At 38.8% G+C, this 14573-nt stretch overlaps 1 protein-coding gene across 13 annotated transcripts in view; it reads left to right on the plus strand.

Moving 5' to 3' along the window:
• Window positions 1-14573, plus strand: part of GANC (glucosidase alpha, neutral C) — a 70112-nt gene that overhangs the window by 10387 nt on the left and 45152 nt on the right. For all 13 annotated transcript variants that reach the window (XR_003515738.1, XR_003515740.1, XR_003515739.1 and 10 more), the window contains 2 exons: window positions 2557-2684; window positions 7390-7572. Coding sequence is in view for 10 of the 13 variants with exons in the window: in XM_027570582.2 (XP_027426383.1) it covers window positions 2557-2684; window positions 7390-7572 (311 nt within the window). In the remaining 3 variants the exon portion in view is untranslated. The remainder of the gene's footprint in view (window positions 1-2556; window positions 2685-7389; window positions 7573-14573) is intronic.

The following is a 14573-nucleotide window of genomic DNA, read 5'->3' on the forward strand; positions in this document are numbered from 1 at the left end:
TAAATTTACAAAAGAACATGAGACGTGAAAGGAATAATTACAGTATGATTGGGGTGGGGGAAGGATGCTGGTCAAAGAGTATCAACTTCCAGCTGTACATAAAATAAGTTCTGGGGATTCTCCTGTACAGCATAGTGATTATAACTAATAATACTCTATTCTGTACTTGAAAGTTGCTAAAAGAGTAGATCTTAAATGTTCTCATCACAAAAAGGAAATGGTAATTATGTGATATAATGCAATTGTTAGCTAATGCTATAGTGGTAATCATCTTGCAATATGTAAGTATCAAATCAATACAATGTACACCTTAAGTTTGTACATTATATGTCTTTATCTCAATAAAACTAGAAAAAGTAATTACACTGTGCTCACTACTACTCTACTATAACCCTACCTTAAGAATTATCTGTAAAAGCAGCGATAGCCACTGCACTCTTCACCTGGTCACTCTCAAGTGTCACGTCACTGCTTAAGTGCCCTACTTTCCTATATTTTCAAGAGGCAGAGTTCCAGCGAAATCATTTTTTTCTTTTTTTAGTGCTGTGATAGTCTCCCTGCTTGCTGTCTTACTCGCACCACATTGTACCTGTTGTGGACACACAGCCTGCCCAGCTTAGCCTTTCATTGAACAGCTGTTACAGTAACAATACATGTACCCAAGTGTAACGAGAATTTGGCATCACATGGAGGATTTAATGAAGGATTTGCTGTCAGTCACTGCTGTACGGCAGTGCAGTTGAAAACTCAAAATATTTCTCTGATCAAGCTTTTTTGATAAAGACTGTAGCTCTGTGTTGGAGGGGCTTGCTATCACTCAGAATCCTAAATAATGTGATTTGGGGAGAGGAAAGGAGCCTCCTCTAACACTGGCAGGTGATACTTTATATTTTGGGGTCCTTTATTTGGAAGGGAGAGTTGGTAAAGTGAATGATAAGGTAAATGATATTTTTGTAAAAGAAGCATGGAGGTTTGGAAGCTTTGGCACATTTGACCCCCTTTTAAAACTGCCTGTTAGAGTAAATCAAAAGGGAACAATAGGTTAGAAAAGCAAATTCTCAGGCGTAGCCCCAGAACCATACCTTAAGAGTCAGTAGAGTAATAAAATGTTCCATAGGCCAGGTGCCCATTGAAATCTCTAAGGAATTGAAGAAGGCACTGAAAAATGGGCAGGTTCATTAAAATGCCCAAAGAGGGGTGCCTGGATGGCTCAGTCATTAAGCGTCTGCCTTCAGATCAGGTCATGATCCCAGGGTCCTGGGATCAAGGCCTGCATCAGGCTCCCTGCTCAGTGGGAACCCTTTTTCTCCCTCCACCACTCCCCCTGCTTGTGTTTCCTCTCTCGCTGTGTCTCTCTGTTAAATAAATAAGTAAAATCTTTAAAAAAATAAAAATAAAATGCTCAAAGACTCCAGCATACCTACGAGGAGAAAACTTGTCATATGAAACTAAGACACTACTTGGCCTTTTCCACCATTCTCAAGTAAACTGGATTTTCAAACTACATAAATGAACAGAAAACAAAAGCCCATGAGATCTTGGATGTTTATTAGAGATTCATGTCTGATTTTAATGTATATATGAATTATAATAAAGATGACTGCATATTAAAAAATACATATTTCTCTGATCTAGATGCCTCATCTTGTAACCTATAGCTAGCCACTTCTGTTCTCTTGAGGTTTGTTGTCTTGTGTTTTATTTCTTAAATCCTATATTCTCTATAATTCTGTGTTGCTTCCATGTCCCACTGTAGGCAGAATTTTACCTAAATTCCTCAGCCTCTTAAAAAAGCTGAGAGTATCCCAACCTCCTGAGAAAGTTCCCCAGACCTTATTCCCAGGTATATAGGAAATGCCTTAATTTTAGTACAGCAAGGCTTAATCATCTATCCTAGGGAACCCCAGTGACCACTATTTTATTCTTTATTCCTTTCCATTCTGTGGCTTGTTATCCTTCATCTTTCATTCAGCTGGAATCCAGTTGCCCTAGTTTTAACACCAAGTTCTTAAGATGTCTGCAGTTTGTCATGGATACAGGGCCATACGTCCCAGCTTTCCAAAAGCAGTTTCAGTTTATGCCCATCATTCAGTATAATTATTAATAGAGACCTCTTTCATCCTTAAAGGTCCTGGTATGGACAATTATATGTTTGCCTAGCCATAGAACACATAGAAGGTATTTCTTGCTCTACTGTCAGGTATAGCGAAACAAGTACATACAAAGTTTGGGGAGCTTTTTCCTTCATAATTCCCATTGTTCTCCAGTTTATTTGGCCTATAATAATTCAAACATAGCTTCTTTTTTTAAAAAAGATTTTTATTTATTTGAGAGAGAGAAAGGGAGAGGGAGCACAAGCAGGGGGAGGGGCAGAGGGAGAAACAGACTCCCTCCCAGCAAGGCCCCTGGGATCATGAACTGAGCCAAAGGCAGATGCTTAACCGACTGAGCCACCCGGGCACCCCAAACATAGTTTCTAATTACTGCCATTTGACTGTAGAACCGACCATCAGTGGGGCAGTAACCTACTGAAACTAATCTCGTGTCTGTTCCCAGGTTTCTCTGCTGGCTGAAGTTTATGGTATAGAGGGAAATATTTTCAGGCTTAAAATCAATGAAGAAACTCCCCTGAAACCCAGGTATGAAGTTCCCGATGTCCTCACAAGCAAGCCCAGCACTGTAAGGTAAGCCAAGGAACAAGAGATCTTGGATACACCCTCAATATGGGCTTTTGTATGTGCCTCCTGTTTTCTCTGTTCAAAGCTACCATCATTTGCCAAGTTTGTTTTCAAGTTATTTGGGGATAAATTTATCCATTTTGTATGTTATCCATTCTGTTTTCTCTTCCTCCACGATGTGATTTATCAGCACTTATAAATGGGGAGAGGCAGAGCTTTTGACCCCTGCTGTCCTTTTTCACAAAGAAAAGGATTCATCAGCCTGACTTTGGGGACTAGTAGAAGCAGAGCTATTTAATTTCCTCAGATTAGCAGCAGGGCTCCAGAGATCTAATACACTAGCCAAACTCGCTTGCCGTAATTTATACAGTTAGGGTGACTCACTTTTAATTAAAGGTAGTCTCAGAAGTCTAACATGTAATTTAATTGAGAGTCAGAGATAAATTAATAATCAGTGTCTGGGTGAAAAAAAAAATCTTTGGGGATTAAAAAGCATTTTCCGTATCCCTGCGGCATCTTCTTCAGTTCTCTGCACACCTTCCAGTGATATTTCAACTTGGTTCTGCCTGTTGATTCCTGTAATTTTTTCATATTATTTCACCAAGAGAATAGAAGATTATGTCAGATGCTTTAATTTTCACTATATTCTCATAGTTTTATGTAGATTATTTTTCCATAAAAATTTAATAAAGTCTGTAAATTATAAGGAGAAATTATTTGAATTATAGTAGAATCATCATAAATTCAAAATAGGTCTGTCTATTCATTGAGCTGCTACTATATGCCAAGAACTTATGAAACAGGAATTAAAAAGAGACTGTTCGTAAGACTTTGCAATTTGCGTGCATACTTGTGTTTATATGTATAAGGATGTGGGTGTATACTTAGTCACAGTATATTATTTTTTACTATCCTGGAGGATTCACTTTACTGGTACATCCTTTAACATTTTTACAACTATGTTCATAAGCAAAATTCATCTGTACTTTTCTTTTTCTGTGTTATTGTTGCCATGTTTTGGGGTCAGGGCGATAACTAGCTTTGTGTAGTAAATATGGCATATTCTTCTGTTCCAACCTCTTTCTAGAGGGCCTTTGACTACTGCAGTAACTAGAAAGCTAAAAACTACATTCTTCCATCTTCTATATTCCCATGCAGCTAGTTTCTGGTATAATTCAGGTTCTCCCAATCATATGCACTTACAGGGATCTTGATTTCAGAACTGAGCTTCCCATTTTGCTAGTGTGTATTTGGCAGCCATAGAATGTCTCTAGAGGTTCATTAGTGAGGGCAGTCATTTCCTGATTTCTGGAGCTGACATGGCATGATCTTGGAGCCCAGCAGTTGCCATAGTGACTTCTGATTATCCAACTTCCTGATTCTAGCTGCAACAGAAGTTCCATTGACCATACAGTTATGCAGTATTGTTCTATGGGTCATTTCTATTACCTCAACACTTCCCATGATGTTGTAAACTCCTAATTCCCACATATTAAGTCACTTATTTTCTACTTAAAATAACCAGAGTGTTTTCTTTAATCTACAGTTGACTCTTAGTTGATAATAGACTTTAGTATCAGAAGTGAGTATAGGCAACAAACCCTCCAGGAGGGGAACATGAGATTGGTTAGCAGATTTGGCTGGATTTGAAAATAGTAAGGACCTGGTTATCATTAAAGGATGAGATTTTAATGTTATGGACTGACTTGTGCCCCCCCAAGCTCATTTGTTGAAACCCTAACCTCCTATACCTCTAAATGTGACTATATTTAGAGGTACGGCCTTTAAAGAGGTAACTAAGTTAAAATGGGGTCATCAGAGTAGACTTTAATACAATAGGACTTGTGTCCCATACGAAGAGGCTATTAGGACACAAGTAACACAGACGGAGGGGTGACTGGGTGAGGTTATAGCAAGACGATGGCTATCTGAAAGCCAAGGAGAAAGGTCTCAGAAGAAACCAAACCCACTGACGCTTTGATCTTGGACTTCTAGCCTCTAGAATTTTGAGAGAATTAATTTCTGTAGTTTAAGCTACCTACCCAGTGTGGCATTTGTTGTGGCAGGCCTAGCAAACTAATACAACTAGCAGTAAACCACAGCATTCCATGGCAGAGTTACTTAAATTACTACCCATGGTAAACTGAAATAAAGTGCATATTGAAAGTATGGCCCTTGCAAACCAAGCAATAGGGACATAGCACAATTGTGATAAAGAACTCAAAACTCTGAAGTGGCCTGCTATTAACTGAAGAACTTAAAGAAAATACAGTCTCAGGTTTTAAATTCTTAGCTCAGGCATTTGTCAGAAACCAAATAAGTTTTTGTGACAGTCCTAAAAGTCTCTCATATCTGTTGTAGCTACCAAGTCCTTATAGCTGAGAGTTCGATTCTGTGGTTCGCTGAATTAGACCATGAGTTTAATTCACAGCCTCATCAGTTCTGTGAATTTAGGGCACTAACTGGGAAAAGGGAAAATTAAATAGCAACATTTGGGAAGATTTGAATAACTGAGTACCCAAACCTCAGATTCCATCAAGCCTCCTGTTTCAGCAGAAGCAGCTCTTTTTCCTCTAACAAAGCTGATCCTACCTTACTTGGACACCCTGTGTTGCCCTCACCTAAGATATATTGTGCAGGGGGATTCCAGTGCTCCTTGTGCCTCATCCCTACCTCCCTTCGCTGCCTTTAAAATCACTATCAGAGCCCAACATGCCTAAGGAGCTAATTACAGTCAAACCCAGCACCTTTGGAATTACAAGATTTTCTCTTGGCAAAAACCTGGGATATGGATGGAAATGATTTCTGAGGGGCTCCTAAACTGAAGGAAGGAACATAATTTTAGGACCACATTAAATTTATTGACATGAGTACATGTACCAGAGAATCTAGATTTGACATGCTAGCTTGGACACTGGGGGGTGGATCTAATTATTTGCTTGGTTGGTTAATTATAATCTGTATTCAGCTATGGACTCTGCTGAATGAAGCTGAGCTACTAGAAATTCCTTGGCACAGAGTAGAAGAAATGACCCATAGACTTAGGTAAGGATGTTGAAGTGGATATATCATATACAACAGCTCATCTAGCCCCTAATTTTGTTTTCCAAGAGGATCCAAAAGATACTCCCTTCACTGAGAAATAAATTGGTAAGGGAAGACTTGGAAAGCATGGTAGTGAGTGAATGTCTTTTGTGAGGTAGACATAATGGTGGGAAATGACGCCATCAAAATGGGCTCCCTGAGGGGCATCTGGGTGGTTAAGTGTCTACCTTCGGCTCAGGTCATGATCTCAGGGTCCTGGGATAGAGCCCTGTGTCACATCGGGCTCCCTGCTGAGCAGGGAGTCTGCTTCTCCCTCTGCCCCACCCCCTCCCATTTCCCTTCCCCCTGCTCCTGTTCTCTCTCGCTCTCTCAAATAAATCTTTTTAAAGAAAAAATGGGCTCCCTGATTTTAGTGAAAATGGTGAGACTCCAGGTGGCAGAATGAAAGCAGAAGCATTTAGTTGATAGAGACATGGTGAACATATTTCCATAATGTGTAGCCCTGTGTGTATGGTACCCAAAATGGTTTAACCCTTGGGGCAATGAACAATATATCAAAGGGTCCATCGGACTGAAATAGATGCACTAAAGTGCAAAAACCAAAAGAACTCCACTTAGGTTTGATGAACAGTGAGATACAACCTCTCACCCAACTCCAGACAGTTTCCAGAACCCAGGCATCCTGCTTGAGAAGGAGGCCTAGAATCCATGGAGAAGGACTTGATAAGGATATAATAAGAACATAAAATATCCCTCCTCACCTTCCCTGAAGAGGCATGTGACCATTTACCAGGGTGACTATGCACCAGAGAAAGGAATATCTAGACCTCTAAGGTATTTTAAGTGCTGCCTCTGAGCTTACATATTCCTGGGAAACCAGAATATCCTAATAGTCTACCTGTCAAATTAGGGACTGATGGAAGTCAGGAGAGAATCCGTCTCACTATGGACTCAGTGGGTCAAAATCCAATCTAGGTTGTTTCCTTAGTTTCTGAGTGTATGGTTGGCATGAGAGAGAAAAACGAAGTGTTTAGTGCACCAAAGTGTTACTAGACTGTCCAGACCAAAGTAATGATGATGATAGCTAACATTTATTGAGTGCTTATTATGTGCCAGGCACTGCCAAGTGCTTTGCATGCGTGATCTCATTTAATTCTCCCTGAAAGCTCTATTTGTTCTTGCTTTTGTTAATTCTGCTTTACAGATGAGGAAACAGAACTGGATAGACTGATTAATTTGTCCAAAGTTATGCACCTAGTGCATGATAGAGCAATGTTCAGTCCAGCCTTTCTGACACCAAAATCCATGCTCTCAATTACCACTTTCCACTGCCTTATCTATGCTATGTTACATGAATATTGATTTACAAATTCTTTTTTTTTTTTTTTTTTTAGAGAGTGAGAGAGCTCATGCAGGGCGGGGCGTGGGGTGAGGAGGGACAGAGGACGAAGGAGAGAGAATATCAAGCAGACTCCTCACCCAGCACGGAGCTCAGTGTAGCACTCCCATCTCACAACCCTGAGATCATGCCCTGAGCTGAAATCAAGAGCCAGGTGCTTAACTGACTGAACCACCCAGGCACCCCATTTACACATTAATTTGAATTGAGAATCACAATCACATTGAGCCATGTAACCTGTTTTTCTCTTCTTGTTTTGTTTTCTAGGCTGATTTCATGTTCAGGGGATGCAGATAGTCTGGTATTGACAGATGGAAAAGGAGATCTGAAGTGTAATATCACAGCAAACCCATTCAAAATAGATTTGGTGTCTCAAGAAGAGGTGGTGATGAGCATAAACTCCCTGGGCCAGTTGTACTTCGAGCATCTGCAGATTCCTCTCAAGCAAAGGTATTTTTGCACATTACTTGACATACAAAGAACTTTAGAAAACCTGATTGTGATTACTAATTGCCTAAATAGTTGATATATCACCGTGGAAAATTTGTTCGCCTTATTTGCTGGAATATTGTTCTGAGAAATTTCATCTTTTCACCTGTGCAAGTAAATGCGGGCTTGATGACAAGAATGATTCCCAGACTTTTGCAGATTGATACTCTTAACATATCCTGTGTGTTTAACTGATGGCGTTCTCTACCCTCCACACCCCTAAAAAACACTGTTGAGACTTGATAAATGTTAATGTGAACTGATGTCTTCAAAATTTCACTCTATCCCCTTACAATAACTTGAGTTATCTGACACTTGAATAGTTGTCCAAGAATTTTCAGGAAACAATCACTTGATCAAAGCTGTTTGTGTGGGGGTGACGTGAACTGGGAGGTTATGTAATAGGGGGAGATTCTTCTTCCGTTTTTACCACTATTGTTTTTAAATCCTCCAGTCTGTAGTTCTACTTTTAGCCTAATAATGAACATTTTATGTAATCTGTAGAAAACATTCAATATTCATTATTCCCACATAGTGATTTTTTTCTGGATTTCAACTTACTTGTATTTTTATATATAAAAGTCTTATTTTCTTATTACAGAGAATAATATCTGTTCATTGTAGGAAAAATAGAAAATATTGAAAAGAAAAATTTAAATACCTGTAATTCTGCCACTTATTACTTTATGAATATTCAATTTTTTTAATTGAAAAATACTGATATACCTCTGTAGAGTAAAACTGCAGGGTTGTTTTGGGTAGAAGGGGCTTTTGATTTTTGCTTTTTACCCTCTGAACAGCTGGAGATTTTTACTATGAGCATTTTACCATTATAATGAAATAAAAAGTGAAAAAAAAAAAGAAAAATACTGATAACATAACAAATACCTGTGTACCCAGTACCTGGGTTATTTATATTTAAAATTTTTTTTCTTTTAATAAACTCCCATATTTTTGTTTTAAAGGTGATATCTAAGTTGGGCCTTAATATTTTCATTTATTTTTTAGATAAGCATATGCTACAAAGGGGTATATATTGAAAAGTCTCCCTCACCATTTATCCTTGAGCTACCCATTCCATCCTTGATAGTAATCAATATTTCCAGTTTTTTAGGTATCCTTCCAGATATAATTTATGTTTATACAGTAAGATACATACGTGCTTTGCTTTTTCCTTTCTCGACACGTATGATACCACCTTTACACATTATTCTGCACTTTGCTGTTTTTCCTTTACCAATGTGGTAGTTCCTAATTTCTTTAAAGCAGCTATATAGTTTCTATTGTATGGTTACACCATGATTCATTTAGTAAATTCCCTCTTGATGGACTTTAAAATTGTTTCTAATCTTGTTTTACAACTACTGACTTCATGGATAACTTTGTATATGTGTCATTTTGCATACATGCAAGTCCATCCATAGACTAGAGTCATAGAAGTACAATTGCTGATCAAACAGAATTTGTAATTCTGACTGATGCTGCCAAATTACCTTCCATGGAGGTTGTGTACTAGTTCATATTTCCAGCATTTACATTTGTGTTAGGAAAATCAGATTCTCCACCTGGAAAAAAATTTAAGTTAGGTCCAAACCTCACAACATTAGCAAAAATGAATCCCAGATGGAAAAAATTGCACATAAAAAAACATAAAAGAGGCAAAATCAAGATGGTGATGTAAGAAGATCTTGAGCTTACCTCCTCCCATACACACATCAAAATCTACAACTACATATAGAAAACTATCTCTGAGGAGCGCCTGGGTGGCTCAGTAGATTTAGTGTCTGACTCTTGATTTCAGCTCAGGTCCTGGTCTCAGAGTTGTGAGTTCAAGCCCCACGTTGGGCTCCACACTGGGTGTGGAACCTACTTAAAAAAAAAAACAAAAAACAAAAAAAAACCCAGTCTCTGAGAAGGAACTAGAGACTAGCAGAACAGATCATATACAACTAAGGATATAAAGAAAAAAACACATCAAGATGGGTTGGAGGAGCAGAAACATGATTTAGTCAGGTCCCACACCCCCAGTGCAGCAACCCACAACTGGGAAGGCTATCACAACTGTAAAGTCCTGCCCTTAGAAACAAGGGGTCTGAGCCCCACATCAGGCTCCATGTCCCAGGAACCTCCACCAGGAAGATGAGCTCCCATAATGTCTGCCTATGAAAACCAACAGTTCTTATGTCCAAGAGAGTCAGAGGGCAGGAGAAAACTTGAGACTCTGCTCTTAAATGGCATGTGCACAATCACACTTGGTTTTGAGTCCCAGCACAGAGGCAACCACTTGAAAAATGCCTGGGTGACATGGGAAGGAGATCCATTGACTAATTTTAGGGCATGGCTAGAATGGCAGGAATCTGTTGGAATGTCCGCCAGGGACAGATGCACTGGTGGGTACCATTCTTCTACCTAGCTGGCCCAGCGTTGGTGGGTGTCATTTCCGGTACTCCGTATCTACTGTGCTAGTGCCACTCATGCTGTCCAGTGTTCCCCTGCAGACTTGTTCCACCCAAGCCATCTCCCAGCCTGGACCCCCTTCCAGGTGTCTCTGCATGCTGGCATTCCTGGTGGGATGCCTTTGGCTAGCATCAGAGCTCCTCCTAAGCAGCCTTCAACCCCAGCATTTGCAGCGGGCAGCCTCAGCTAAGACCAGAACTGCTCCTAAGCACCTCCCCCCTGGGTGGCCAGCCGTACAGACTAGAACACCTACAGCAGTCACAGCTGGACCCCTCAGCCTGCCAAGAAGGAGATATGCCCCACCCACCAGTGCACCCACAGCTGTCATAGCCAGGCCTCACAGCCAGCCATGCCAGGGACCAACCCCACACAACAGCATATCCACAGCAGTCACAACCAGGCCTTTCAGTCAGATGGGCCAGGGGCTAGCCCCACTAACCAGCATGACCATAGCAGTCACAGTCAGACCTCATAGACGGTCATGCTGGAGGACAGCCCTACACACCTGTGAGTCTGCACCAACTGCAACCCAGTCACTACAGGAAGGTGCATGCCGCCCACATAGGGAACACTCTTGGGGCACCTGACGGGTGGCTGGGGGTTTACGCTACTGGACCCACAGGACACCTTCTGCATAAAGCCACTCCTTCGAGATCAGATGTAACTGATCTACCTAATACATAGAAACAAACAGAGACTCAGGTAATGAGGAGACAGAAGAATATGTTCCAAATGAAAGAACAAGGCAAAACTTCAGGAAAAAAACTAAAGAAACAGAGATAAGCAATCTACCAGATAAAGAATTTAATGGTTATAAAGATGCTCACCAAACTCGGGAGATGAATGGATGAACATGAACACAGTGAAAACTTCAACATGGAAGTAGAAAATACAAAAAGAACCCATCAACTGAAGGTTACAATAACGGAAGTGAAAAATACACGAGGGAATCAACAGCAGATTAAATGATGTAGAAGAACAGATCAGCCATCTGAAGACAGGCTATTGTAAATCACCCAATCAGAGCAGCAAAAAGAAAAAAGAATTTTTTTTTTAAATGAGGACAGTTTAAGGGACCACTAGGACATCATGCATACTAACATTCACATTTTAGGGGGTCCCAGAAGGAGAAGAGAGAAAAAGGGACAGGAACCCTATTTAAAGAAATAATGGGGGTACTTGGGTGGCTCGGTTGGTTAGGCATCTGACTTCAGCTCGGTTCATGATCTCAGGGTGCTGGGGTCGAGCCCTGTGTTGGGCTCTGTGCTCAGCAGGAAGTCTGCTTCTTCCTCTCCCTCTGCCCCTCTCCCCACTAGTTCTCTCTTTCTCTCAAATAATTTTTTAAAAAAAGAAATAACGGCAAAAAACTTCTCTAATCTGGTGAAAGAAATAGACATCCAAGTCCAGAAAGCACAGAGAGACCCAAATAAGATGAACCCAAAGAGACCCACCCCAAGACACATTACAGTGGAAGTATCAATAGTTAAAGATGAGGGAATCTTAAAAGCAGCAAGAGAAAAACTAGTTGCATACAAGGGAAACCCCTAAACTTGATAGGCCAGAAGGGAGTAACCTTTATATTCTGTATTCAAAGTGCTGATAGGAGAAAAACTTAATACTTGGCAAGGTTATTCCTCAGAATTGAAGGAGAAATAAGGGGTTTCCCAAATACGCAAAAGCTAAAGGAGTTTATCAACATGAAACCAGCCTTCCAAGAAATGTTAAAGGGACTTTAACATTTGGAAAAGAAAATGGAAATGGAAAAGAAATGGAAAAGAAAAGTCTATAACTAGAAATAATATTATAGAAGAAAAAATCTCATTGGTAAAGATAAACATATAATAAAGGTAGTCAGCCACCTGCGTAGCTTGTATAAGGTTAAAAGACAAAAGTAATAAAACCATCTAGACCTAGAATAATTAGTCAAGGGATACACAGAATAGTAAGATGTAAAATATGACTTCAAAAACATAGAACATGGTGTGGGAGGAGTAAAAAAGTAGTGAATTTAGAATATGCTTGAACTTAAGTGGCCAAACAGACTTTAAAACAAAGACTGTAACAAGGGACAAGGCCATCACACAATAATGATAAAGGGAAAGATCCAGCAAGAAATGACACATTAGACCAGATGAACTTTATACACACATACATGCACGTACAGACATTCCATGCAAAAACAGAATATACATTCTTTTCAAGGGCACATGGAACATTCTCCAGATTAGACCACTTACTAAGCCACAAAAGTGTCAATAAATTTAAGAAGGTTGAAATCATTATCAAGCATATTTTTCAACTACAATGTTAAGAAACTAGAAATCAAGTACAGGAAGAAAACTGGGGAAAAAACCCACAAACATGGAGGCTAAACAACATACTACTAAACAACTAATATCTAAAGAGGAAGTAAAAAAATACCTAGAAACAAATGGAAGTGGAAACACCGTAGTCCAAAATCTATGGGTTGCAACAAAAGTAGTTTTAACAGGGAAGTTTATTGCAAAAGGGGCCTACCTCAAGAAACAAAAATCTCAAATGAACATTGTGATCTTATACCTACAGGAACTAAGAAAAACAAAACAAAGCCCTAAATTCATAGAAGGAAGGAAATAATAAAGATCAGAGTGGAAATAAATGAAATAGATTTTAAAACAATAGAAAAGATGAGTGAAATGAAGAGCTGGTTCTTTGAAAAGATAAATAAAATTGATAAGTCTTTATCCAGACTCATCAATAAAAAGAGAGGGCACAAATAAAATCAAGTTAAAGAGAAGAAATTACAATTGATACCACAGAAATACAAAGGGTTATAAGAGACCCCAATAAACAATTACATGCCAGCAAATAGAATCTAGAAGAAATGCATAAATTCCTAAAATATACAGTCTTCCAAGACTACACCAAGAAGAAATAGAAAATTTGAACTAATTACTAGTAATGAAATTAAATCGGTAATCCAAAAACTTCCAGCAAACAAAAGTCCAGGACTAAATGACTTCACAAGCAAATTCTACAAAACATTTAAAGAAAAGTTAATACCTATTCTTCTCAAAGTATTACAAAAATTGAAGAGGAATGAATGCTTCCAAACACATTATATAAGGCCAGCATTACCTATCATTAAAAAAGAAAATTACAGGCTAATGTTCATGATGAACATTGTTATAAAAATCCTATACAACATATTAGGCAACCAAATTCAACAATACTTTAAAAGAATCAAACGTTATGATCAATGGGACTTATTCCAGGGATGAAAGGATGGTTCAGTATCCACAAATTAATCAATATGATACATGATACACTGCATTAACAAAAATAAGAAAAATCATATGATCATCTCAATAGATGCAGAAAAGGAATTCAATAAAATTCAACATCCATTCATTATAAAAACTTACAACAAACTTGGTACAAAAGGAACATACTGCAGCATAATAAATGCCATATATGGCAACCCATAGCTAAGATCATACTCAAGAGTGAAAAGCTAAAAGCTTTTTCTCTTAGAACAGGAACAAGACAAGGATGCCAACTCTTCCCACTTTTATTCAACAGTACTGGAAATCGTAGCCACAGCAATAAGACCAAAAAAAAAAAAAAAAAAGTCATCCAAATAGGAAAAGAAGTAAGACTGTGACTATTTGCAGACTACATGATGCTGTATATAGAAAATGCTAGGTTCCACCAAAAAAACTACTAGAATTAATAAATTAACTAAAGTTGCAGGATGCAAAATTAATATACAGAAATTTGTTGCATTTCTGTATACTAATAATGAACTATCAGAAAGAGTAATTAAGAAAACAATCCCATTGGGGCGCCTGGGTGGCTCAGACAGTTAAGCGTCTGCCTTTGGCTCAGGTCATGATCCCAGGGTCCTGGGATCGAGCCCCGCATCAGGCTCCCTGCTCTGTGGGGAGTCTGCTTCTCCCTCTCCCCCTGCTTGTGTTCCCTCTCTCACTGTGTCTCTCTCTGTCAAATAAATAAATAAAATCTTCAAAAAAAAAAAATCCCATTTTACAATTGCATCAAAAAGAATAAAATACCTAGGAATAAATGTAACCAAGGAGATGAAAGACCTGAACTCTAAAATCTGTAAGACAATGATGAAAGAAACCGAAGACAGCACAAATAAATGGAAAGATACACTGTGCTCATGAATTGGAAGAATTAATATTGTTAAAACATCCGTACTACCCAAAGTAGTCTATAGATTGAATGCTATCGCTATCAAGATACCAGTGAAATTTTTCTCAGAAATAGAACAAATAATCTTAAAATATGTATAGAACCACAAAAGACTCCAAATGGCCAAAGCAATCTTGAGAAAGAATAAAGCTAGAGGTATCATGTCCCTTGATTTCAAAGTATACTACAAAGCTATAGTAATCAAAACAGTATGGTATTGGCACAAAAACAAAAACATAGATCAGTGAAACAAAATAGAGTCCAGAAATAAATCCATGCATATACGGGTAATCTTCAACAAAGGAAACAGG

The sequence above is a fragment of the Zalophus californianus genome, chromosome 6, assembly GCF_009762305.2.
Source record: "Zalophus californianus isolate mZalCal1 chromosome 6, mZalCal1.pri.v2, whole genome shotgun sequence".
NCBI lineage: Eukaryota > Metazoa > Chordata > Mammalia > Carnivora > Otariidae > Zalophus > Zalophus californianus.